The 25,252-nt window shown below is 61.5% G+C and overlaps 2 protein-coding genes across 4 annotated transcripts; both read left to right on the forward strand.

Annotated features, from left to right (window-relative positions):
* The first annotated feature begins 295 nt into the window (after positions 1-295).
* Positions 296-13,333, forward strand: SYT5 (synaptotagmin 5). Its single transcript, XM_074937805.1, has 9 exons — positions 296-388; positions 5,106-5,264; positions 5,477-5,655; positions 6,641-6,760; positions 7,201-7,368; positions 7,556-7,723; positions 8,441-8,558; positions 9,164-9,297; positions 9,696-13,333. The coding sequence occupies exons 1-9, from the start codon at positions 376-378 to the stop codon at positions 9,903-9,905; spliced, it is 1,269 nt and encodes a 422-aa protein (XP_074793906.1). The 5' UTR covers positions 296-375; the 3' UTR covers positions 9,906-13,333.
* A 3,093-nt stretch (positions 13,334-16,426) lies between these two features.
* Positions 16,427-24,047, forward strand: DNAAF3 (dynein axonemal assembly factor 3). 3 transcript variants are annotated; one of them, XM_074937797.1, is made up of 12 exons: positions 16,428-16,505; positions 17,446-17,532; positions 18,165-18,307; positions 19,600-19,693; positions 19,894-20,051; positions 21,124-21,300; positions 21,634-21,756; positions 22,100-22,222; positions 22,531-22,693; positions 23,108-23,222; positions 23,594-23,668; positions 23,762-24,047. In XM_074937797.1, the coding sequence occupies exons 2-12, from the start codon at positions 17,448-17,450 to the stop codon at positions 23,928-23,930; spliced, it is 1,425 nt and encodes a 474-aa protein (XP_074793898.1). In that variant the 5' UTR covers positions 16,428-16,505; positions 17,446-17,447; the 3' UTR covers positions 23,931-24,047. The 3 variants fall into 3 exon arrangements, with proteins under 3 accessions (XP_074793901.1, XP_074793898.1, XP_074793899.1); XM_074937798.1 differs by having other exon boundaries at positions 23,111-23,222; XM_074937800.1 differs by lacking the exon at positions 21,634-21,756 and having other exon boundaries at positions 16,427-16,505.
* The last annotated feature ends 1,205 nt before the right edge of the window (positions 24,048-25,252 follow it).

The raw sequence follows: 25,252 nt of genomic DNA on the forward strand, positions 1-25,252 counted from the left end.
GATCAGCATAAACCATTCCAGCCTGGGGATCCTAACCCAGACCCCCCCTCTTTCCTCACCCGCCTCCACTGCCATGGGAGATCCCCCTCAGCCCCCCTCCCTGCAATGGGAGAGCCCCCTCCCCTCCCTGCGATGGGAGACCCCCAGCCCCAGCCCCCCTCCCTGCAATAGGAGAGCCCCCTCCCCTCCCAGCCTGCGACGGAAGAGCCCCTCCCTTCCCAGGGATGGCAGAGTCCCCTCCCCCTCCGTGCCTGCCACGGAGGAGCCCCTCCCGCTCCTGTCCCCACCCCCTGCCCCACCCAGCCGCCGTTCAGCACCGCGGGGCGGACAGCTCCGAGCCCCGCTCCGGCCGCCCGGCGCCTGCCCCCCGCCGCGATGGAGGGAGACGGTAGGAGGCCCCCCCCCCCGTCTCCCGATGGGAGCAGCCGGCGCTGAGGACTTGGGGGTCCGGGAGCTGAGGGGGGCGGCGGGGGGGAACAAAGCCGGGGGGCGAGGAGCGGCTGAAGGGTCCGATCGCGGCTGGGGGAGGGGGGGCTGGCCGTGGCGCGGGGCCGGCTCCCAGCTGGGTCCATCTGGAGTGACACCCGTTTACACTGGCTGAGGATCTGTCCCTAGAATCGCCCCCTGTGTCTTGATGGGCAAATTCGCTCCATAGAGGGCCAGAGGCTCAGCTGGTCTAAAGGGATGTCACTCCAGAGTGACTCTGAATCACGCCAGCTGGGGGTCTGGCCCCACTGATCCAATGGAGCTGCGGACACTGGCCCAGCTGGGGGTTGGCCCCATAACCCCCAATGGAACTACAGCGGATGGACCCAGCTGGGGATCTGGCCCCACTGGCCCCAAAGGAGCTGTAGCCACTGGGTCCTGGCCCCCTTGGGGAGCGCTGAGGAGCTGATGGATAGAGGGGAGCTCATGGCCCTGGGTGAGGTGGGGTGGGACCTGGGGGGCGAGGAGGGGGCAGGGTCCAGGAGGGGGCTGGCCTGGGCTGGAAGCGGAGCGGTGCTGGGAATTCGGAGGATCGATATTTCAGAGCTGTTGGCTCCCATCTTTTGTGTGTCTCACGGGACCCCGGGCGCCAGAGGGTCCAGCCCAGAGCCAGGTTCTTGGCCGGCTCCGTGGCTGAGTCACGGCGGCTGGGGCTGGGGAGGAGCCCATCTCTTGCCCTGATGCCCCAAGTGGGGCACCCGCTGACCCCCAGGGCCAGGCAGAGGCCAGCGCAGATGGGCGCGGTCCACAAGGTGGGGTCCAACTTAACAGGTGAAACCATCTCCCCAGCCGCAGGCCGGGGGCCCATGGAGCCATCCCAGGTCAGGCCAGCTTGGGGTCCTGGCCCCATTGATCCAGTGACGCTATGGTCAGTGGGGGCCGTCCAGTGCTCAAAGCACATGCCCTGTAGCACAGACCCCGTGTGTGGTCTGGTGCGTGGGGGGAGGGTTGGAAGCCAGGACACCTGGGTTCTCTTCCTGGCTCTGAGAGGGGAGTGGGGTTGAGTGGTTAGAGCAGGGGGGCTGGGAGCCAGGACTCCTGGGTTCTCTCCCTCGTCTGGGAGAGGGGTGGGGCCTGGTGGTTAGAAGGGGGGTGGGGGGAGCTGGGAACCAGGACTCCTGGGTTCTCTCCCTGGCTCTGAGAGAGGAGTGGGGTCTAGTGGTTAGAGCAGGGGGGCTGGGAACCAGGACTCCTGGGTTCTCTCCCTGGTCTGGGAGAGGAGTGGGGTCTAGTGGTTAGAAGGGGGTGGGGGGAGCTGGGAACTAGGACTCCTGGGTTCTCTCCCTGGTCTGGGAGGGGAGTGGGGTCTGGGGTGGGGGGAGCTGGGAACCAGGACTCCTGGGTTCTCTCCCTGGCTCTGGGAAGGGAGTGGGGTCTACTGGTTAGAGCGGGGTTGGAGGGAGCTGGGAACACGGACTCCTGGGTTCTGTCCCCAGCTCACTTCCCCCTGGCTGGGCCCCGATCTCGCGGTGTGTTGGGTTTCATTGCTGGGGCGGGGTGGGGTGGGGGCGGGGGCTGTTGTGATGCAGAAGGGCCCAGCTGTTGTGGATCCTCCAGCCTCGGGGCACGCGGGGCGGGGGGGGGGAGGCGGAAACACACGTACTCAGAGAGTCAGAACCGGAAAACCGCACATGCAGGCAGGGACACGTGCACCCGCCCTGCCTCCCTGGCCCTGGGCTCCCCCCAGCCCCACCGGTGCCCCTCACTCCCGACCCGCAGCCCCCTGCTAGCCCGGCTCTGGGCTCCCCCCAGCCCCGCCGGTGCCCCTCACTCCCAACCCGCAGCCCCCTGCCAGCCCGGCCCTGGGCTCCCCCCATACATAGCTTTTCTCCTGTCCCCACCCCCAGGGGAACCCTCTGCAGGGTGGGGGCTCAGTTCTTCTTTCCTATTCAGCCATATCGCCCCCTTTGCTGAGGCTGTGGGTTAGTGCCCCTCGGAGGTTGTTGTGGGGTAATAGGGGCCCTGGCCCCACTGCGGAATGGGCTCAAGCCCAGCAAACTCATTTCACGGCCGTGGAAAAGTGGTAGCGGGGGAGAGAGGTTGGTTGACTCAGAGAACCCCCCTCCCAGACCCAGGGAGAGAACCCAGGTGTCCTGGCTCTCAGCCCCTGCCCCCCAGCTCTAACCACTAGACCCCACTCCCCTCCCAGACCCAGGGAGAGAACCCAGGAGTCGTGATACACTGCGTCACTCCGCCGACACTGCCCAACATGTAATTACAGTGATGTGGTTCCCCCAGCCCCATAGAGGGTGGGGACGCGTGTTTGGGGCTGAGTGTTCGGGGCTGGGGTTTGTCTGTTGGCCTCAAGGGGCTGATTCAATCCCTTCTTCCCGCTTGTGTGCTCTGCCCTTCCCCGGATACACAGGGTTATTGTCCCTCATCAGCGCCAGCGCCCCCTAGAGGGGAAAGGCCCCGTGCCCCATTCCCCCACCCCCCTGAGCCAGCCAGTCCCTGCCCTGGGGCCAGATGGGAGCCGGCGCCCCCTAGAGAGTCAGGCCCCATGTCCCATGGCTCCTTCCAGGGTGGTGTTTTCCGGTGGTTGCTCTGGCTGACAAAGGCCTGGGCTGACAGGGGCTGGCGGGGAGGGGGGGCGGGGGGGGAAGCTGTCACCCAGCTCAGCACAAGTGGGCGTCGGGGCCTGGGGCAGCGAGGTTGTGTGAGAGAGAGAGAGCGAGTGCGAGCCGGCCGGCGCTGGGGTGAGCAATCGCAGGGGTGGAGGGGCCCACAGGTCTGCTCCGGGGCAGGGGCTGGATACCACGCTAGATGGGCCCATGGGTTTGCGCCGGGGGTGGGGATGGGGGTCTCTCGTGTTACCCTGTGTCTGTCTATGTCCAGGCACCTGGGTTTGTGCTTAAAGCACTCGACTGGGAGCCAGGACGTCTGGATGCTAGCCCTGGGACCCCCCCAACCTCCCACCCTGATGAGATCGGAGCCCCATCACACCGGGCACTGCCCATGCCCCCCCGCAGCTGGAGCCAGGCCCTGCCAGCCCAGGGGAGCTCACAGCCTAGATCAAGAGTTGCTGGTGCTTTCAATTCCATGGGGAAACTGAGGCCCAGGGCGGGGCTGAGCCATGCCCAGACCCACAGAGGAGGGGTGTGGAACTGAAGCCAGGCGTCCCGTGTGCCTGGCAGAGGTGGTGAGGCCCTGCTCGCCCCACGACGTGCCTCACCGCTCGCTCCCTGCCCAGTGCTGGGTCAATCCTGCTGGTTGGGGGGGTGGTTAATCCACTCGGCTCCATCTGTGAGTTGGGGGGGGGATTAGCGAGCAGGGCCGGCCCCTGGCACTTTAACGGGTGCTAATGGGATCAGAGCCCAGGGGGAGGGGGCAGGAGAGAGAGAAATGCCCCATCAGCCAGGCCCCGGCACAGCCGGCCCCCGACATTCCCCATCTGTCTGTCCCCCCTTCTAGCCAGCCCCCCTCTCAGCCTCTAGCTATCGAGCCATCCCAACGCCCCCTCTGTCCGGCCGGCCGGCCCCAGTCCCTAGCTAGCCACCCCTCTACCCCTCCCTGGGCACCACCCCGTCTCTCTGGCTGCTGTCCCATCTCTGGGAGGGGAGTGGGGTCCAGTGGTTAGAGCAGTGGGGGGCCGGGAGCCAGGACTCCTGGGTTCTATCCCCATCTCTGGGAGGAGAGGTGGGGTCCAGTGGTTAGAGCAGGGGGAGCCGAGAGCCAGGACTCCTGGGTTCTATTCCCATCTCTGGGAGGGGAAGGGAGAGGGGGGTCCAGTGGTTAGAGCAGTGGGGGGCCGGGAGCCAGGACTCCTGGGTTCGATTCCTCACCCCGTGGAGTGCTGGGCGGTGAGCCAGGCCAGGCCAGGGTGCAAAGGCAGTTTGCCGGCGGGGAGCAAGGCGAGCTCCATGGCAGCCATTGTCGCCCGGGGCGGCCCCGGCCCATTGCACAGGGGACGGAGGGTCCTGCCAGGGAGAGGAACAGCGGGGAGGTGCGGGGAGCCGGGACTCAGTTGGATTGATTGCCCAGTTTGATCGTCCTCCTGCGTGGGCCAGGCGGGGGTGGGGGCTGGTCGCACGTTGAGGGTGGTTTTTTCAAACTCATCAAGCTGATGCGACCTATTTCCTGGATTCCCGACCTTGCCCCCGGGGTTAACGCCGGCGATAACTTACAGGCACCTTGCAGGGGCTAAACGATAAACACCTACAAGACCAATATCTATCCTGAGCAAAATTGACCCACAGGTGACCCAGGCTTCTGCTCTGCCAGCGTCCCACATACCCCCCCTCGCTGGGGGTACCCCCTCACCAAGGATCCCTAGGCTCTGCCCTGCCACAGGTCCGCTCTCTGATTTGGTGGCAGTAGTGGGATCCTGCAGTGCCTACCCCAGAAGCCAGGGGGAGACTGCCTGGGAGGGGGTGGTATCTCCTCCTGTACAGACAGAGCCTCCTGCAGGGAAGGGTCAATGGGGACCCCCCCCAACAGAAATGGGGCTGGTAGTTAACACCCCGGCGAGATGTATGGGGCACTTGGGACAATTCACACCTCTCTGAGCAATAGGTCCAGGCCCTCGGCGGACTCAGGCGGGGGGGTCGGGCACACTTGGGGCAGTCCCTCTGGCCCAGTGATGATCGGACGACCCGGATCTGTGCCCTCCCTTCCCCCAGGTGCAAAGATGAACGCAGCTCGGCGATCGGCCATGCTGGCCTCGGAGGTGACCACGCCTCCCAGCCAGCCGGCCCTGAACGCCACCGAGATGCCCAGCAAGGAGAACGTCTTCTCCGACATGAAGGACAAGTTCATGAACAAGCTCAGCAAGCTGCCAAGTGAGTGCTTGGGGGGGGGATCCCCTCCCCATAGCCCCGTGCCCCACCCCAGAGGCAGTCGCATCTCAGCACTGGGCCAGAGGTCCCTGTAGAAGCACTCCCCACCCCCCACCCCAGAGAGGCTGCATCCCAGTGCCTGGAGAGGGGTAACCAGCCCCCCGCGCCCTGCCCCAGAGGGGCCCCGTCTCACTCCCGCTCTGTCCCTGCCGCAGTCCCGCCCTGGGCCGTGGCCACCATCCTGATCGTGGCGGCTCTTCTTCTGCTCTGCTGCTGCTTCTGCGCCTGCAAGAAATGCGGGAAGAAGAAGAAGGGGAAGAAGGCGAAGGAGAAAGCGAAGGCGCAGATCAACCTGAAGGAGGTGAAGGAGCTGGGCCAGAGCTACATCGACAAGGTGAGACCCCTGCTAGGGGGCGCCAGCTCCCACCTGGCCCCAGGGCGGGCACTGGCTGGCTCAGGGGGGCAGGGAATGGGGCCCGGGGGCTTTCCCCTCTAAGGGGCGCCAGCTCCCACCCAGCCCCAGGGCAGGCACTGGCTGGCTCAGGGGGGCGGCAAATGGGGCCCAGGGCCTTTCCCCTCCAGGGGGCGCCAGCTCCCACCCGGCCCCAGGGCAGGCACTGGCTGGCTCAGGGGGGCGGGGAATGGGGCCCGGGGCCTGTCCCCTCGGGGGGGCGCCGGCTCCCATCCAGCCCCAGGGTGGGCACTGGCTGGCTCAAGGGGTGGGGAATGGGGCCCGGGGCCTGTCCCCTCTAGGGGGCGCCAGCTCCCATCCAGCCCCAGGGTGGGCACTGGCTGGCTCAAGGGGTGGGGAAGTGGGATTGGGGCCTTCCCTGCTAGGGGGAGCTGGCCCCCACCAGGGTGAGAGGCTGGCGGGGGGGCCTCAGTTCGGGACTCAGCTGCTACTGAGCTGCTTATCTCCTGAGCCTCCCAGATGCCTAAGCCCTCGGCCCCTGAGGCAGCAGCCTCTGACCTTGGGGGCTGCCTGGACGCTCCTCCGAGGGGTGGGGTAGTTGTGTGTGGGATGGGGGGGGGGGGGTAGAGGGCAGCTATTTTGGGTCATGGTTGTATAAGTGATGTGTGTCTGTCTGTCCCTGGCCCCCTTGCTGGAGGGGCCGGGCCCTGCGCTGTGTGTGTCCCTGGCGCCCCCTGCTGGAGGGGCCGGGCCCTGCGCTGTGTTTGTCCCTGGAGCCCCCTGCTGGAGGGGCCGGGCCCTGCGCTGTGTGTGTCCCTGGCGCCCCCTGCTGGAGGGGCCGGGCCCTGCGCTGTGTTTGTGCGTCCCTGGAGCCCCCTGCTGGAGGGGCCGGGCGCTGCATGTGTAACTGAGGTGCTGGCTGTACTCAGGGTCTCTCTCTCTCTCTCACCCCCTCTCCCCGCCCCAGGTGCAGCCTGACATTGAGGACCTGGACCCAGCGCTGCTGCCCGAGCCGAAGGACGAGAAGCCCCAGGAGAAGCTGGGCAAGCTGCAGTACTCGCTGGACTACGACTTCCAGAACGGGCAGGTGGGGGCACCCACGTGGCCCGCCATGGGACCCAGGCATCCCGGCTCACATCCCTCCCAATTCCAACCTAGAAAAAAAACCCTCCCTGCCCAGAGCCGGGGAGAGAACCCAGGAGTCCTGGCTCCCAGCACCCCCCTGCTCTAACCACTAGACCCCACTCCCTTCCCAGAGCAGTGGAGAGAACCCAGGAGTCCTGGCTCCCAGCCCCCCCCCGCTCTAACCACTAGACCCCACTCCCCTCCCAGAGCCGGGGAGAGAACCCAGGAGTCCTGGCTCCCAGCCCCCCCTGCTCTAACCACTAAACACCACTCCCCTCCCAGAGCCCGGGAGAGAACCCAGGAGTCCTGCGTCCTCTGTGTGGGGCACTGCTGTGGGGGAAGCTCACAGGGCGGCTGACACCTGGTTTCAGACTGGAACTTTTCCCTTTCACTCTGTCCCAGCTGGTGGTGGGCATCATCCAGGCAGCCGACCTTCCGGCGCTGGACATCGGGGGCACGTCCGACCCCTACGTCAAAGTCTTCCTGCTCCCTGAGAAGAAGAAAAAACATGAGACCAAAGTGCATCGGAAAACCCTGAACCCCACGTTCAACGAGACCTTCACCTTCAAGGTAACACCCCTCACTCCCGACCCACAGCCCCCTCCGTGCCTGCCAGCTCTGCCGGTGCCCCTCACTCCCAACTCGCAGCCCCCTACTTGCCCAGACCTGCCCCCCCAGCCGTGCCGGTGCCCCTCACTCCCAACCCGCAGCCCCTCTGGGGGAGGGGCCCTGCTGATCTTTCCCCCCGCGCCCCCAGATCCCCTACGTGGAGCTGGGCGGGCGGACCCTGGTCATGGCCGTCTACGACTTCGACCGGTTCTCCAAGCACGATGCCATCGGGGAGCTGCGGGTGCCCATGAGCAGCCTGGACCTGGCCCAGCCCATCGAGGCATGGCGGGACCTGCAGTCCGCGGAGCAGGAGGAGGTGAGGCCCCACCCGCAGGCCCTGTCGCCTGGCAACCCCGCCCTTGGGGGTGCATCCCAGCAGGCGGGGGGGGATTCCCTGGGAGGGGAGGGGGGCCTGGGGGTTGGAATTCCCTGGGAGGGGAGGTGGCTTGGGATTCTCTGGGAGGGGAGGGAAACCTGGGGGATGGGATTCCCGGTGAGGAGGGGGGTTGGGATTTTCTGGGGGGCTCTGGGGGCTTGGGTTCTCTGGGAGGGGAGGGGAGTCTGGGGGTTGCGATTCCTGGGGGGGGGAAGTCTGGGGGGGATTTGATTCCTAGGGGAAGGGGGACTCTAGGGGATGGGAATCTGGGGGTGGGGGGGCTCTGGGGAATGTGTTTCTGTGTGGGAGGGGCACTCTAGGGGATGGGATTCCCAGGGTGGGAGGGGGGTTCTGGGGGATGGGATTCTGGCAGGGAGGGGGTCTCTGGGTGAGGGGATTCCCTGGGAGAGGAAGGGTTCTGGGGGATGGGATGCCTGTGGGGGAAAGGGGGTTCTGGGGGTTGGAATTCCCTGGGGGGAGAGGGCATTGTGGGATGGGAGTCCCTGGGGGGAGGGGGCCCTGGGGGATGGGATTTGGGGGGGGCAGTGTTGGCTAATGCGGGAGAGGGGGGTCCCTAGAGCTAGGATTCCTGGGGGGGGGGAAGCTGCAGTCCAGCCCTCCCAGTCTGACTGTGCCCCCCCCCCCCGTGCCCCACAGCAGGAGAAGTTGGGGGACGTTTGCTTCTCCCTGCGCTACGTCCCCACGGCCGGGAAGCTCACAGTCATTGTGCTGGAAGCCAAGAACCTGAAGAAGATGGATGTGGGGGGGCTGTCAGGTGAGACAGTGCTGCAAGCTTCCTCCCCGCAGTGCTCCAGTGGGGGACCCTGGCGCTGTGAGCTTCCTCCCTGCAGTGCCCCAGCCGGGGACCCTGGAGCTATGAGCTTGCTCCCCACAGTGCTCCAGCTGGGGACCCCGGCACTGTGAGCTTCCTCCCTGCAGTGCCCCAGCCAGGGGTCCCAGCACTGTGAGCTTCCTCCCCGCAGTGCTCCAGCCGGGGACCCAGTCGCTGTGAGCTTCCTCCCCATAGTGGTCCAGCTGGGGACCCTGGCGCTGTGAGCTTCCTCCCCACAGTGCCCCAGGCCGGGACCCTGGGACTGCAAGCTTCCTGGCAGCAGTGCCCCAGCCAAGGTCCTGTCTCTGCCCAGAGTGGGTCAGGCTCATGCCTGGATGTCCAGGGGGTTGAGATCCACTGACACCCTGGCCTTGGGGCTCAGCAAACTTACGGGGGTGCTTGAACGTGCGGGAGCCAGAAATTGTGGGATAGCTACCTCACTGGTCACCTGACTGGCCCAGCTTGGGGGCAGGGCAGGGGGTTGCTCTTCAGACCCAGGTGGGGCCTGGGGTCTCTGTTCTGAAGTGTCTTCCGCTCACACCCTCCAGATCCCTACGTGAAAATCCACCTGATGCAGGGAGGAAAGCGGCTAAAGAAGAAGAAAACGACCATTAAGAAAAATACCCTGAACCCCTATTATAACGAGTCCTTCAGCTTCGAGGTTCCCTTTGAGCAGATCCAGGTGAGTCCCCCCTGCCCCCAACTCCGAGCCAGCCAGTTCCTGTCCTGGGGCCAGATGGGAGCTGATGCCCCCAAGACGGCAAAGGCCCCTGGCCCCATTCCCCACCCCCTTGAGCCAGCCAGTCCCTGTTCTGGGGCCGGATGGGAGCTGGCTCCCCCTAGATGGGAGCCGGCACCCCCTTCTCTCACCGGCTTGATGTGGATATTACTGGTGTGGGGGAAGATCACAACACTGGGGGGATCCCCAGCTGGGGGCACTGCTGCAGGGAAGCTTGCAGCACAGCACGGGAAATCCCTGGCTAATGGCACCGCTGCCGGGGAAGTTCATGGCCCTGGCCAATCCCCAGCTGGGGCACCGCAGTGGGTGAGCTCACTGTGCCACCTCTCCTCCCCTGGCAGAAAGTCCAGGTTGTTCTCACCGTCCTGGATTATGACAAGCTGGGGAAGAACGAGGCCATTGGGAAGGTCTTCGTGGGCTGCAACGCCACGGGCACGGAGCTGCGTCACTGGTCCGACATGCTGGCCAATCCCCGGCGCCCCATCGCCCAGTGGCACACCCTGCAGACGGAAGAGGAGGTGGACATGGTCATCGGCATGAAGACCTCCTGATGCCCCCTCTTCCCCCCCGATCCTGGCCTAGCTGGCGGGCAGTCGTCCCATCTCCTGTCCTGAGTGAGTGGGAACGTGTGGGTGAGGCGCCTCTGGAGAATGCGTGTGTGGGGTTGCCTGTGAGCCTATTTCCTCTTTCAGAGCTGTTCCTGTTGAAACATCTTCGAGAAAACCTTCTGTTTCTGATCCGCTGTGTGAACCGTGAGGTTTACGTTGTGTCAAGAAGCTGGTGAGACGTCTACTATAGGGTTACTATAGGGTTACTATGGAGTTACCATAGGTTTACTATGAGGTTACTGTGGGGTTACAATACGACTGCAGTAGGTTTACCCATCATGTTGGGCCACCTCATTTGAAAACTGGGTCTTGTGTGTAAACCTATTGTAAATCTGTTTACTAATGGCTTACAACAGGTTTACTTTAGGGCTACCATAACTTTGCACAGGTGGATGTCATAGTGTGGTGACACATTTAAAAGCTAGGCCTCATGTAAATCTCTTGTAAATCTGTAGAGGAGGCATCCTAAAGATTTCCACCTTTGGATCTTGCAAGTCTCCTGTGTGAAACTATTGTAGCTGTGTTGACTACGGGTTTACAATATACTTATATACTTGGATGCTATAGCCCAGTGCCATCTTTGAAAATTAAGCTTAATGTGTAACCCTATTGTAGATTTGATTCCTGTATGTTTACTAATGGTTTACAACAGATTCACTCAATGGTTACACTTAGCTTCACATGCTTGGATATTATGGTAGGGTGCCATATTTTAAAACTGGGCTTCATGTGTAATCCTGTTGTAATTCTAGTCATAATAGCTTTACTACAGATTGGCTCCAGGTTCACTTACAGCTTTACAAAGTGTTTATTATAGGCTTACAAGATATTTACTATGGGTTTCACACAGGTATACTTTGGGTTTACTACAGGTTCATGACAAGTTTACTATAGATTTTTTGTGGTCTTATGATATGTCTAATGTAGGTTTACAACAGGTTTACTGAGGGCTTATAACAGGTTTACTATTACTTTAAATTTTACTGTACATTATTTACTCTAGTACATTATTACTACATTTTACTGTAGGCTTACAATGGATTTACAACGGGTTCACTAGAGACTTACGATAGGTTCACTATGGCTTTACTATTAGTTTACAAACATGTTTATTATGGGATTACAGCAAGTTTACTATTAGTTTACAAACATGGGTTTACAACAAGTTCACTATGGGTTTACAACAGGTTCAGTGTTGTTTTACAAACATGTTTACTATAGGCTTACAACAGGTTTGCTATATGTTTACTATTGGCTTACAATGAGTTTACTGTGGGTTTAGAACAGGTTCACTACAGATGTACCAGATGTTTACAACAAGCTTACTATTGGTTTACAAACATATTTTCTACAGTCTTACGACAGGTTTTCTATATGATTACTACAGGCTTGCAGTGACTTTACCATGGGTTTACAACAGGTTCACTATAGACTTACATGTTTACAATAGGTTTGCAACAGATTCACTGTGGGTTTAAAACAGGTTTACAACAGGGTCAGTATGGGTTTACAGCAGGTATACTATTGGTTTACAAACATGTTTATTATAGGCTTACAACAGGTTGACAACAAGTGTACATGAAGGCCAACATTCAAATACACATTCCTTGCTCATATCGTCCCTCCTCTGGCCGCCTCATGGTGCACATTGGACAATCGGTCCTCGAGCATTTAAATCTACTGCAAGCTTTACACATGAGACCCAGCCTCCAAATGCAGGCCCCTTTCAATGGAAGCCCCAAAATAGGACCATCCCTTGAAGGCACCAGCATCAGAGAGCTCAGCTCCTGCTTTCCCGGTGCCCAGTGGGATTATTACCTGGCTCAGTTTAAATCACCTCTGTTGATGTTTTGTTTTGGGTTGTTTTCTGCTTAGCTTGTGCCAATGAAATCAGGCTGATCCGATTCCCCACCTGGTTCCTGTTGTACCAAACCTTGCTGCTGTTCATCGCTACTCACACTTGTCAGCTAATTAATGTCCTTGGAGGGGGGGGGACTCGGTATGATCATCCCTGGCTCTGGGAAGGTTAGAGCAGGGTGGGTTGGGAGCCAGGACTCCTGGGTTCTCTCCCTGACTCTGGGAGGGGAGTGGGGTCTAATGGTTAGAGCAGGGGGGACCTGGAGTCAGGACTCCTGGGTCCTATTCACCATCTGACCTCTGGCAAGCCAATTCCTCTTCATACACTCCTAAAACTGGGCTAATACCCCAGTCTGAAGCCCTCAGACACAAGGCTGCAAAGTATTAGTACAATGACCTCTTGGCTTTCGCTACCCAGAGCTCTCCTGCTTGACCATGGAGCCACTTTTCTCCTCGTGCCCCGTCTGGCTCCGTTTCGGTTCACGGGGAGCTTGGCTGTATTTTGTTACTAATTGCTTCCTCCAGCTATTTAGTTCCCGAAGCAGAATCTCCCGTTCCTGCCCTGTCCAGGGATTTCTGTTCCCAGCAAAATGAGCTCAAGAAGAAGGACACCTCACCAGGCCAAGAATGGTCAAGTGTAGGGGGTGGTGGCCATTTTGTTTCTCGTGTTGACCACGATAGGATGTTTGGTACTATCCTCTGATTGTAGAATTAGCATCCCTTGGGGACTAAAAAATGCCTTCCATCCCTGCTATTTAAATCCTATCCCCTCTGTCTCCTCTCTCTGGTCCCAAATTTTAGTGACAGGCATGACTGGAGGCGTGATTGTGTCTTAATTCCATTGGCTGAGCCCTTGTTAGCTGGCTAACTCTCCATCACCTTCCCTCCCCCACCCCCACTCCCAGTCTCAACTTTTAGCCATAAGCAAAGTGAAGAGTACGAGGACCTCTGCTCAAGATGGCCTTCATCAAGATGGACGGAGACGTTAAATTACTTCCACTGACCAGTCCCTTGGGTCTCTCCATCTCTCTTTATCCCCCGGCCCCAACTTCTAGCAAAAAACAGAGAGATTATCAAGAGGGTGGCCATCTGAGTTGATGGCCACCATCCAGGATGGTGGCCACTCAAGATGGGGATGGTCATTCAAGAAGGTGGCCATGCCACATGATGGCGAACTGTGAGGCAATGTTAAATACTAGTTTCCCCAATCTCCTTTCCACCCTAAGTCCCAACTTCTAGCAACAACTGGTGTGTAAATGCCCGGCGCAAGATGGCCTCTGCCAAGCGTTGGAGAGATGCTGTGTCCTCCGTGAACCCCTTGTTCATGGTTCAAGACGACCTCCCCACCTCCGTAACAATGAGCGTGCCAAGAATTAGATGATCACCACCGTGCTGTGATGGACACGCTGTAGGATAACGGCAGACGGGATCGTGTACAGGCCAAAGAGGACCATTGTAACCTATGACGTGGGTGCATTCTACCCCCACCCTCCCATTTTGAGGAACCTCCCCGCTCTCACCCCTTAGCGGTGCTGTCCTTGATACGCCGCACCCCTTTTGAACAGGTTTTCATATCGATGTCTTTGACCGCGCGGTAACATCGTCTGTTCATAAATAAATCAAAGAGCTCTATATTTCAAAGGTGTGTTCCTCATTGTCTCCGACGGGGAAGCAGGGAGGTAAAAGTTAAGCGACTCTTGATTTACAGCGGGGCGAGCGGGAGCGGACTCTGCTCCATTTGACTTCTATCAGCTTTCTTCTTATCACACTCCCGGTTGATAGCCCCACCTCTCACCGGAGACCCTACCCCAACAAACCGGCATCCCAGCTCCTGGGATGATTTAGTTGGTGTTGGTCCTGCTTTGAGCAGGGGGTTGGACTAGATGACTTCCTGAGGTCCCTTCCAACCCTGATATTTATGATTCAGTGTTCACAAGTAACCCAACAATAACCAGCTAGGCCTGGTTCTCACAAAAGACCCTATAATAACAAACCAGCACAGAGCTCATGGGAGACCCTACAATAACAGACCAGGATATAAAGAGCTGCGTTCCAGGCAAGCTGGATACATACTCTCCCACGGCTTGTGGCTGATCTTGGGAGTGATTGCGTCTGCATGACCAGGACTTTCACAGCTGCTTCTGGTAGCTAAATTTTTGTAATCCCAGCGAAGGGCAGGAGAACAGGTGTTCGCCACCTGCCAGGCCCTGCCTGCTTAGGAAGCACGGCCTGGGGCTTGCTGATCTGAAGTAAATTATGGTATTAAATACTCTGTCCCTCAGCAAATCCCTTGCCAATCTAGGAGCAACCAAGGGCTTTAGAGGAAGATGAATATATCCTTTCCGTCCCAGACATGTAATTCATTGTGTGCCATTAAGGGGAGGCGAGATGGGGGAGGGAGCGTGACAGAGACTGGCAAAGAGGGAGGGAGAGACAGAGCGAGGATGAGAGGGATGCAGCAAAAGCGAAGGAAGAAAAGAAAGAGTCGGCTAGGTGTGCATAGGGCTGGCTGGCTGGTATGGGGCTAAACACCGAATCGATCGATTTCAGAGCAGCAGCCGTGTTAGTCTGTGTCCGCAGAAAGAGCAGGAGGACTTGTGGCACCTTAGAGACTAGCACATTTATTTGAGCACAGGCGTTCGTGAGCTCCAGCTCACTTCCTCGATGGACCGACAGCTCAGGTCAGAGCGATGAGTGGCTAGCCCAGGGGTTCCCAACCTTTTACTTTCTGAGCCCCCCCCCGCCCCCCGCCCCGACATGCTACGTGTGCCACAATGAGAGTTCTGCGTATCCAAACCACGACCGTGCAGGGTGGCAAGCAGGGCGATCGCTCGGCCTTTGGCTTCAGCCCCGGGGGGCCCTGGGCTTCAGTCCCCTGCGGTGGGACGTCGGCTTCCCGCCCTGGGCCCAGGGAGTCGAACCCTGGCCCAGCGTGGCGGCCCGCCCTGGCTGAGAATTGCTGGTCTAGAGCATACCGAGATGGGCTGGATTAGACAGAGGTGTGTGCATGGGGCTGGATAGATGGATGAGGGTGTGGGGGGGGGGGGGCTGGCTGGCTGGCTGGCTAGCTGGTGCATATGGGGATAGATAGATAAATAGATAGATTAGATAGAGGGGGCGGATGTGGATAGATGGATAGATAGATAGATGGATAGATAGATAGGGGGGTGGATGGGGATAGACAGATAGATAGACAGATAGATAGAGGGGGTGGACGGGGATAGATAGATAGATGGGGGGTGGATGGGGATACATAGATAGATTAGATGGGGTGGATGGGGATAGATCGATAGATAGAGGGGGCGGATGGGGATGGATAGATAGGTAGATCGATAGATTAGATTAGATAGAGGGGGTGGACGGGGATAGATAGATGGGGGGTGGATGGGGATAGATTGATAGATAGAGGGGGCGGATGGGGATGGATAGATAGATCGATAGATAGATAGAGGGGGTGGCTGGGGATAGATAGATAGAGGGGGTGGCTGAGGATAGATAGATAGAGGGGTTGGATGGGGATGGATAGATAGATAGAGGGGGCGGATGGGGATAGGTAGATAGATCGATAGATTAGATAGAGGGGGTGGATGGGGATAGATAGGGGGGTGGATGGGGATACATAGATAGATTAGATTAGATGGGGTGGATGGGGATAGATCGATAGATAGAGGGGGCGGATGGGGATGGATAGATAGGTAGATCGATAGATTAGATTAGATAGAGGGGGTGGACGGGGATAGATAGATGGGGGGTGGATGGGGATGGATGGATAGATAGAGGGGGCGGATGGGGATGGATAGATAGATCGATAGATTAGATTAGATAGAGGGGGTGGATGGGGATAGATAGATAGGGGGGTGGATGGGGATAGATCGATAGATTAGATTAGATAGAGGGGGTGGACGGGGATAGATAGATAGATAGGGGGATGGATGGGGATGGATGGATAGATGGGGGGTGGATGGGGATAGATCGATAGATAGAGGGGGCGGATGGGGATGGATAGATAGGGGGGTGGATGGGGATAGATCGATAGATTAGATTAGATAGAGGGGGTGGACGGGGATAGATAGATAGGGGGATGGATGGGGATGGATGGATAGATGGGGGGTGGATGGGGATAGATCGATAGATGGGGGGGCGGATGGGGATGGATGGATAGATCGATAGATAGATTAGATAGAGGGGGCGGATGGGGATGGATAGATAGATAGATAGATTAGATAGGGGGGTGGATGGGGATGGATGGATAGAGGGAGGGATGGACAGAGGGGTGGGCGGGGGAGGGCGAGGGGGAGGGGGAGGGGGACGGACGGGGGAGAGGGAGGCGCAGAGGGGGGAGGGGGAGAAGGGGGGGTGGGGCGGGAGGGGGCGGGGCGAACAGGGCTCAGCCCCCGGGCGAGGTTCGTGCAGTGGGGAGGAGTCTGGGGCGGGGGTCTGGGGCAGGGGGAGGGGCTCCCCGCGGGCGGGGTCTCCGGGGAAGGGGGCGGGGTCTATCCCCGGGCTGGGGGGGGCTCCAGGGAGCGGAGGCCCCGTTGCCAGGGCGACCGCGTCCCGCGGCGCAGCAGAGCTGCCGGCCCCGGCCGAGCCGCGCTGCTGTGGGCGGGACCCAGGCCCCGGCCCCGCAGCCCATTGGCCCGGAGCCCTGCCCGTCACGGGGGGGGGCGCGCGAGGCGGCAAGGCGGGGTGAGAGCGCGGGGCGGGGGTCAGTGGGGGGCAGGTGATCGGGGGGAGGGGCAGTGTGGGGGTGACAGGGGAAATAGGGGTGGGGGCAGTGTGTGGGGAGGGGCAGTGGGGGGTGACAGGGGAAGTGGGGGTGGGGGCAGTGTGTGGGGAGGGGCAGTGGGGGGTGACAGGGGAAGTGGGGGTGGGGGCAGTGTGTGGGGAGGGGCAGTGTGGGGGTGACAGGGGAAGTGGGGGTGGGGGCAGTGTGTGGGGAGGGGCAGTGGGGGGTGACAGGGGAAGTGGGGGTGGGGGCAGTGTGTGGGGAGGGGCAGTGTGGGGGTGACAGGGGAAGTGGGGGTGGGGGCAGTGTGTGGGGAGGGGCAGTGTGGGGGTGACAGGGGAAGTGGGGGTGGGGGCAGTGTGTGGGGAGGGGCAGTGTGGGGGTGACAGGGGAAGTGGGGGTGGGGGCAGTGTGTGGGGAGGGGCAGTGTGGGGGTGACAGGGGAAGTGGGGGTGGGGGAAGTGGGGGGAGGAGCAGTGTGGGGGTGATGGGAAGTGGGGGTGGGGGCAGTGTGTGGGGAGGGGCAGTGTGGGGGTGGCAGGGGAAGCGGGGGAGGGGCAGTGGGGGGTGGCGGGGGAAGTGAGGGGTGGGGAAGAGATGGGGAGGGGGTCAGTGGGGTGCAGGTGATCCCTAGGGAAGGGGGCAGGAGGTGCAGGGGGTAAGGGGAGTGGAGAGCAGTTGGGGGCGGCGCAGAAAGTGGCAGAGGGCAGATGGCCAGTGGGGGAGGAGGAGAGATGGGGCAGCGGCGGGGGAGGTAGGTGGTCACTGGGGAGGGAAAGAGACGAGGGAAGTGTGGGGAGGGGAATCAGTGGGGGTGGCAGCAGGAAGGATGAGGGGGGGCGGCCCCCCGGCCCTGGCAGCCCCACACCCACGCGGGGTGCACGTGTCTTTGTTTTCCAGCCATGACGACGGCAGCCGGCAGCAGCAGCAGCTTCGGCACCACCTGCTGGTGGGGCTTCTCCCCCGCGCTCGACCTGCAGAGGGAATGTGGGTCTTCCTCGTCCCCTGTGTTACGGTAGCGCCTGGGACCCCCCTTCGGACCAGCCCCCCATGGTGCTAGGCGCTATGCAGACCCAGCGCAAGGAAAACCCCAAAGAGCTGACAAGCCAACTCTTGGCCCCTCCCCATCTCAGGGGCCCGGGGGGGGGGGCGGCATTGGCCCCTCCAGTCTATTCCTCCTGGCCCCTTTGGGGGGCAGAGCCAGGCTCACGCCCTCCAGTCTATTCCCCCATCCCAGGGGTGGAAACATCCCTTTATGCTTATTCCAAAATCTGATCCCTCTGGGACATGTGGCAGTGAGTTACCTGTGTCCTCTTCCCCTTCCCGGTTTTAAATGGGTTGCCTTTGAGCTTCGCTGTTTAAGTGTTATGGGGTGGAGTGGGGCTGGTTATTCGGGGACCCCTTGTCCGGCACTGAGATGTGGCCCCTGTGGGGTAGGGGGTGGGAGCTGGGTATACAGGGACCCTTTGCCCACAGCTAAGATGCAGCCCCTCTGGGGTGGAGTGCGGGGGCTGGTTATACGGGACCCCTCACCTGGCGCTGAGATGCGGCCCCCCTGGGCTGGGGCGTGGAGGCTGTTTATACAGACCCGAGATGCACCCATTCTGTTTTCCCTGCAGGTCTGGAGAGCTCCATGGCCCATCTCTGCCTGTCACAGGATGACCTGCCCGAGCTCAATATCCTTCTGGTGGGCTCCGTCGACGGCCGCCACGTCCTCAGGACCATGAGTCAAGCCCACCGCTGGCCGCGGAGGAGGATCAATGTAGGCGTCTCCCCTCCCCGGCTCCCCTCTCTCTCTCACCTAGCCCGGACTTGTGGAGTAGTGGTTAGAGCGCAGGAGAGAGCAGTCTCTGGAGAGCTGGGTTCTATCCTGGCTCGGGGAGGGGAGTGGGTCTAGTGGTTAAAGCCGGGAGGGGGCTGGGAGCCAGGACTCCTGGGTTCTCCCCCTGGCTCCGGGAGGGGAGCGGGGTCTAGTAGTTAGAGCGGGAGGCGGGGGGGCTGGGGGCCATTGTCAAGCCTGCCCCGCATTTGAGAAGAGCTTCGGGATCCCCAGTGCAGGTGCCCCATCCCGCCTTTCCCCCTGCACTCAGCCGCGTTCCCGGGGTCGGCAGAGGCTGCAGCGACAGCTCTGCCAGCAAGGGCCGTGGTGGCAGCTGCCCGTGAGCCGTTTCTGAGCTGGCGTCAGGACTCATCAGGCTGACGGGCGAGACGGGGACGGTTTGTTCCGCGGGGCATCCGGCGGCTGGCGGCACGTGTGGCAGGGGTGTGTGTGAGCGCGGGGAGAGGTCCGTTCCGGCTGCCAGGCCCCCTCCTGCAGCCCCTCAGTGCCTCTTATCTAAACGCCCCCCCCCCCGGGATCTCCTCCACGCCAGAGGAGCTCCCCGCCTCTTGCTGTGCCCTCTTCGAATCGCCTGGTCCCCAGGCTGGCAGGGGGACGTGGGGGGTGGGGGGCGTGGGGCTTCAGTACTCACAGGGGTATTCCAGGGTGGGGAGAAGGGTTCAGAAGGGAAGCGTGAGGAGAAATCTTGGGGGCTCTGAAGCTACAACTGACCCATGGTACCCCTGCTGGGAGAGATGGGGCTGGAGTAGGCAAGAGCTCCCCACACAGCCTGTGCTCCTGCCCCGCTCCCCACAAAACCCCCTATTGGGAGAGGTGGGGCTGGAGTCGCCGGGAGTCCCCCCTACAGCCGGAGTTTCTGCCCTGTTCCTCAAAGCGCCCCCTGTTGGGAGAGGTGGGGCTGGAGTTGCTGGGAGTTCCCAGTTTCACAAGCCAGTTTCACAAGCCAAGCACGTGACAGTCTGGCCTAGTGGGTTTCACAGGCAAAGTCAGGGCTGCAGTAGAAACATACATTTATATCCTCACAGGAAGGATCCCTCACGTGGCGCTGGGTCGCGGCCCCTCTGGGGTGGGGCGCGGGGGCTGGGTATATGAGGACCCCTCGCCCCGCGTGGAGACACGGCCCCTCTGGGATGGGGGAACCTATAACGCCCACCCCTGCATGGACGCCGGCTTTTCCCAGGGCTTCCCAACTTGTTTTCTTTCCCACTTCTCAGTTCTATATCGTGGAGAATAACCTCGAGGCGCTGGGCCGGCAGCTGCTGTTTCTGAGCCTCGCCCTGGAGTCTCCGGAGAAATTGGGGCTGCAAGGTAAAGGCCACTCAATCCCTGGCTCTGACCACTAGACCCCGCTCCCCACACAGAGCTGGGATAGAACCCAGGGGGCCTGGCTGCCGGCCTCCCCTGCTCTAACCAGAGCTGGGATAGAACCCCGGAGTCCGGGCTCCCAATACCGGGGACGGAGGTTGGCGGGGAGGCAGTCTCTGATGGCAGCACTCGCCTCTCCGCAGAGAAGAGCGAGATGTTCCTGGAACTGCTGGGGAACAGCCTGATCCGCAGCCCGACAGCCGCCTACCTGCAGGAGAAATCGGACCTGTTCGTCCGTTATGCCACCGACCCGGACTTCCAGCAGCGCCACCTGGGGGCCGTGGACATGTCGGCCCTGAAGGTGGGTCCCCACCACGGCCACCGGCCTTCCCGTGCGGCGGGACTGACCCCTGCAGTGCTCTGGCCCCGCTCTAGTGGTTAGAGCAGGCATGGCGCTGGGCTGCGGTGCCCTATGGGAGCTGTAGTTCACGTGCCTCATGCTCTGTGCGCCAGGCTCCCGCGCCAGACTACATCTCCCAAGATGCACCACGCTCTCGCTGGGTAGGGCAGGTGCGCATCATGGCAGTGACGTGGCCGCACTGCATCATGGGAGCTGTAGTCCCATAAACATAAAATCGTCCTCGATAAGGTTTGCAGAGGAGATGAACTGGGGGTGTGGGGAATAAAGCAGAGGCCAGGTCAGGGTCGCTGGGGGCAAGCGACCAGCCTGCGTTTTCATACGGCTCCGTGTCAGCATGTCTGTATGGGACCAGAGGACGCACCGGCTGGGGCTCGCCCTCCTGGGCAGCCGGGACTCTGGGCAAGATTTGGGGTGGTGGTGGAGAATCAGCCACACCTGAGCTCCCGGGGCGGCGCTGGGGCTGAAGGGCTAGCGGGCCCCTGGGACACATCAACCGGGAAACCCCGCGTGGGAGCAGAGAGGTTGTTTGGCCTCTGGATCTGGCCCTGGGGACGATGCTGTGGGAATCCTGCGCCCAGTTCTGGGGCCTGCAGTTCCAGGAGGATGTGGAGAAATCGCAGAGGGGCTGGAGAAGAGCCACAAGGATGATTGAAGGGTTAGAAACAGTGAGAGTGAGAGACGCCACCAGACTGGCTGTCGCTGGGAAAGCTCTGCCCTGGGAATTATCATGGGGCTGTTCTCTGGCCTGGGCTATCCAGGGGCTCAGACTAGGTTCCACTGGCCCCTCTGGCCTTGGAGTCTCTGAATCGATGGTCTGGCCAGGGAGCCTGGCCACTGCCAGACGCATTCTGCTCCTACCTAGAGAAGAGATCACGGTGCATCCTGGGAGACGTAATCCAGTCTGTGAGTCTGGGACTGGAGCATGTGGGACCCCCAACTACATCTCCCATGATGCACTGCTGCCATAGTACCCTCTCTTCCCCAAACCCTCCCGTTGCTCTTTGTCCAAAAGTTCAAGGAGCGGGATCAGCTGGAGGGCATCTTCCGATTCTGGCGGAACCCGGACCCACAGGCCTTCCCGATCGCCCGGCTCTGGGACCTGCGGGTCCGGCAGTACCTAGGGACCCGTTACGACGCTCGCCGAGGCGTGTGCGACTGGGACCTCTCCATGAAGCTGCATGAACGCGGGGTGAGCCCTTGGAGTCTGTGGAGCTGCGGGCACAGCCGGGGGGCGAGCTCCCTGCTGGGTGCGGCCCACGGGGTGCTCAGCAGGGGGTGCTTTCCTCTGGCATTCAGGGCTGGCCCCATGCCCCAGGGCAGTGCTAGGGGGCACTGTGCTGCAGGGAGTGGGGCGAGGGCTCAGCAGGGGGTGCTGTCTTCTGCCACACAGGGCTGGCCCCATGCCCCAGGGCGGCGCTAGGGGGTACTGACCCAGCTGGGTTCCAGGGTGGCTATGGGAGGGCCCATCCAGCAGCCCCCGGCGTGGGATTCTCACCACCCTTCCCCCCGGCACTCCTTGCAGGCCAGAGCAATCGGCGGGCGGGAGTTCTCCCGATGGCGGGACACAGGGGTGGCCTTCGAGCTGCGGGAGGGCGTCTACGACGTCCCCAACAAAACCTTGGCCTCTGGGAGGCTCCTGAGACACGTGAGCACCAGGGCGGCCGTGGGGTGGGGGGGGTCCCCACGGTAGGGGGGCTGGAGCCCAAGGGCGAACAGGGGCAGGGGAGACTGGAGAAGAGAAGCTTCCGTGACCCAAGGGAGAGGGGTGAAGATTGTTTCCGTGGGGGGAGGTAGAAGGGGGGCTGCAAGAACCTGGGTCAGGGGGCTGGAGGGGGGCAGAGGTTGCAGATGGGGAAGTTGGAGGGGGGCTGCCGGAGGCCGGGAGGATGGTGGGGGGGGATCTCAGATGGGGGGCTGCTGTAGTCCCAGAGGGGATCTGGGGGGGATCTGTTTCCCCGGTGGGTAACACCCTGTCTCCTCCTTCCCAGAAGGGGGAGTTCGTGCCAGCCCGGGGGTACTGGGGCGACATCGGCACAGGGCCGTACCTCCCCTTCGGGATCGAGTCCGAGGAACCGAGTCTGCTCAGAACCGTCAACGGGATCCCCGCCAAGGTAGGGGTCGCCTGGGGGAATGGGGGGCAGGGCCATCAAGGAGAGGGGCTCCCACAGTGAGGGAGGGAGCCCTTGCAGGGAGGCTGGGGAGTGGGGGAGAGAATTGGGGAGCCCTGATCCTGGGGCGGGCGAGGGGTGAAGAATTGCAGAGCCCTGATCCTGGGGTGGGGGAAGGGGGAGAATCGGGGAGCCCTGATCCCGGGGAGATGGGGGAGGAAGTGGGAGAATTGGGAAGCCCTTATCTTGGGGGGGATGGGGCAGGATTTTGGGGATCCCCCCTCTCACCTCTCTCTCCTCTGCGTTGCTAGAGTGCCCAGGAGATCTCCTTGTACAATGTCACGGCCCTGTTCCATGAACTGGCAGCCCAGGCCCGCTACACCCCCCCGCCGCCCACCTCAGAGGCGGTCAGTGGGGCTGCCCCAGCCCAGGAGAACCCCGCCCCGAATCCAGATCCGGACTTCCAGGATCACAGTGAGTCCTTGTGCAGGGGAGGGAGGAGAGTTGGGGGGGATTCCACCTCTGGCTCCATCTGTCTGTCCTACAGCCCTTGGGTCCATCACATTGATACTGTAGCTGCTTCCTCCCTGAGCAAGGGGGCTCTGGCCCTTCCCCTGTGGGGAGGGGACCCCCAGTCTCACAGGGCCCCCCAGTACTGGGGATCATGTCCCTTCCCCCATGGGGAGGAAACGCCCAGCCTCACAGCCTCCCACCAGCGCAGGGACTCCTGGCCCTTCCCCCATAGGGAGAGGACTCACAGCCCCCCCACCCTAGTGTTAGGGGTCCCTCCCAGTCCAGCCCCTGGAACCCCACAGATGTGGGGGATTCCCTTCCCCCAGGTCCCGGCCCCATGCTGATCAGTGTCAGTTTCCCCCCATCCCACCCCAGAAGCCGTCTGCCCCGGGCCCGTCCGGATTCACTTCCTGCCGCTTGGCTGCACAGCTCGGCTGCCCTGCAAGAGCCAGTACCACCAGCTCTTCCACCTGCTCTACTTCTCCTGCAGGTAGGGGCCTGCCAGCCGGACGCCGGGGTTCTGCCTGGCTCGGGGAGGAGAGCGGGGGCTGGTGGTTAGAGCGGGGAAATGGGCGGGGTGGGAGGGCCTGGCAGCCTGGATGCTGGGGTTCTGCCTGGCTTTGGGCAGGGAGGGGGGTCTGGTGGTTAAAGGGTGTGTGTGTGGGACGGGGGGGTTGGGAGCCCGGATGCCGCGGTTCCGCCTGGCTCTGAGATGGGAGGAGATTCTGGGGTTAGAGCAGGGGGAGCGGCTGGGAGCCCGGACTCCTGGGTCCCATCCCCGGCTCATGGGAGGGAGAGAAGATCCCCTGTTCCAACCGCCTTCCCCAACCCGGCCTCGTGACGTCCCCCTTTGCCTTCCAGCATGGTGCATGCCCTGACCCCAGAGCTGCAGCTGGTATCTGCCCCCAGGGCTACGCTGATCACTGAGCTGACCAGGTAAGTGCCAGCCTGGGGGGCCCTGCTGCGGGGCAGATCCGCTCCCCCACTCCATCCCCTCTTCTAACCCCACCCCCCCGTTTTCCCCGACAGCTTCCTGCCTGACGTGCGCAAGGAGCAGGTGGACGCCTTCCTTGACCGGGTGACGGCCATGGCCGCAGGGGCCGGCTTCGCGCCGTGCGGGATGCCCGAGGGACAGAACCAGGCCTGGGCCCGCTTCCAGCGCCAGGAGGAGCGGCCCGGGGACCCCCCTCCCAGTTAGCCCGCTTCGCCCCCTCAGAAGATGGGTGCCCCACACACGTGCCCCTGCCTGTCTGCCCATGGCCCAGCTCTGTAGGTGGGGGTGTTAATGAGGTTTGACTGGAAATAAAATCTGCCCCCCGGAATCATGGCTGCTTGGGTGGTTTGTTCAGCTGCAGGGAGTGGGGTGGGGGTTCGGCAGGGGGCACTCTCCCTGCAGGGCTGCGGGGAGCGGGGTGGTGATCAGTAAGGGATGGGGGTGAGGGGGGGGCTCTGGGATGGGGGAGCAGGCCGGAGGGGTCAGTAAGGGATGGGGGTTAGTGGGGGGCACTGGGCTGCAGGGAGCAGGCCGGGAGTTCAGTATGGAGTGGGGGTCAGTGGGGGGCACTGGGCTGCGGGGACCGGGCCGGAGGGGTCGATGAGGGTCAGAGGAGGGCACTGGGCTGCAGGGACTGTGCCGGGGGGGTCAGTGAGGGGTGGGGGGTCAGTGGGGGGCACTAGGCTGCAGGGACTGGGCTGGAGTCAGTAGGGGGGGCTGTGACGTTCCCCTCTGGTGTTGTCCGGACCGACGATCTGCTCGGTCACTCCAGTCCTCGACTCTGGGAGCCAGCCTCACCCTGCCCCGCTGTGAGACCCCCACTCCCAGGCGGTTCACGCAGCCTCTGGCGTGTGAGCTGCTCCTTGGATTGTGCAACCGAATGACACTAGCCAATATCTCCGGTCCCAGACCCAACCCTGGGAATCTTGCCCACGGGACACTGCAAGCTCATATACGTTGGTCAGTTTAACAAAGCAATTGCTATGTCCCAGGCTTGTTCTCCCAAGGGGAGCCTCTGACACCCTGCAAACCAACGCACGGCTTCCGGTGGGATAAACAAACCGATTTATTAACTGTAAAGCTGGATTCCAAGTGATTCTAAGTCAAAGCACAACCAGTCAGATTTCGTCAAATGAAATAAAAGCAAAACGCATCCTACGCTGATCTGAACACTTCCAACGTCCTTAAAACTTAGATGCGTCTCACCACAGGCTGGCTGGTTGCCCTTCAGCCCGGCTCTCCCCTGTGATCAGCGCTTCAGTCGCTCGGTGGTGGTGTCTGCAGATGGAAGTGGAAGAGACAGAGCAAGGCAAAATGTCTCTCCCTTTTGTCATGTGCTTTCTTTCCTCTTGGCTTTGCCCCCCGCCCACTTCAGAGTCAGGTGAGCATTACCTCATCGCATCCCAAAATGCCAAAAGGAAGGGGGGTGACTCCCTCGAGGGTCTAACAGGGCCTATGCCAGTGTCCTTCATTCCTCTAAGGCTGGGCTGGGTTTGTCCCGTCCATACCCTGATGAGGTGTGAACT

Source organism: Natator depressus, chromosome 23, assembly GCF_965152275.1.
Source record: "Natator depressus isolate rNatDep1 chromosome 23, rNatDep2.hap1, whole genome shotgun sequence".
NCBI lineage: Eukaryota > Metazoa > Chordata > Testudines > Cheloniidae > Natator > Natator depressus.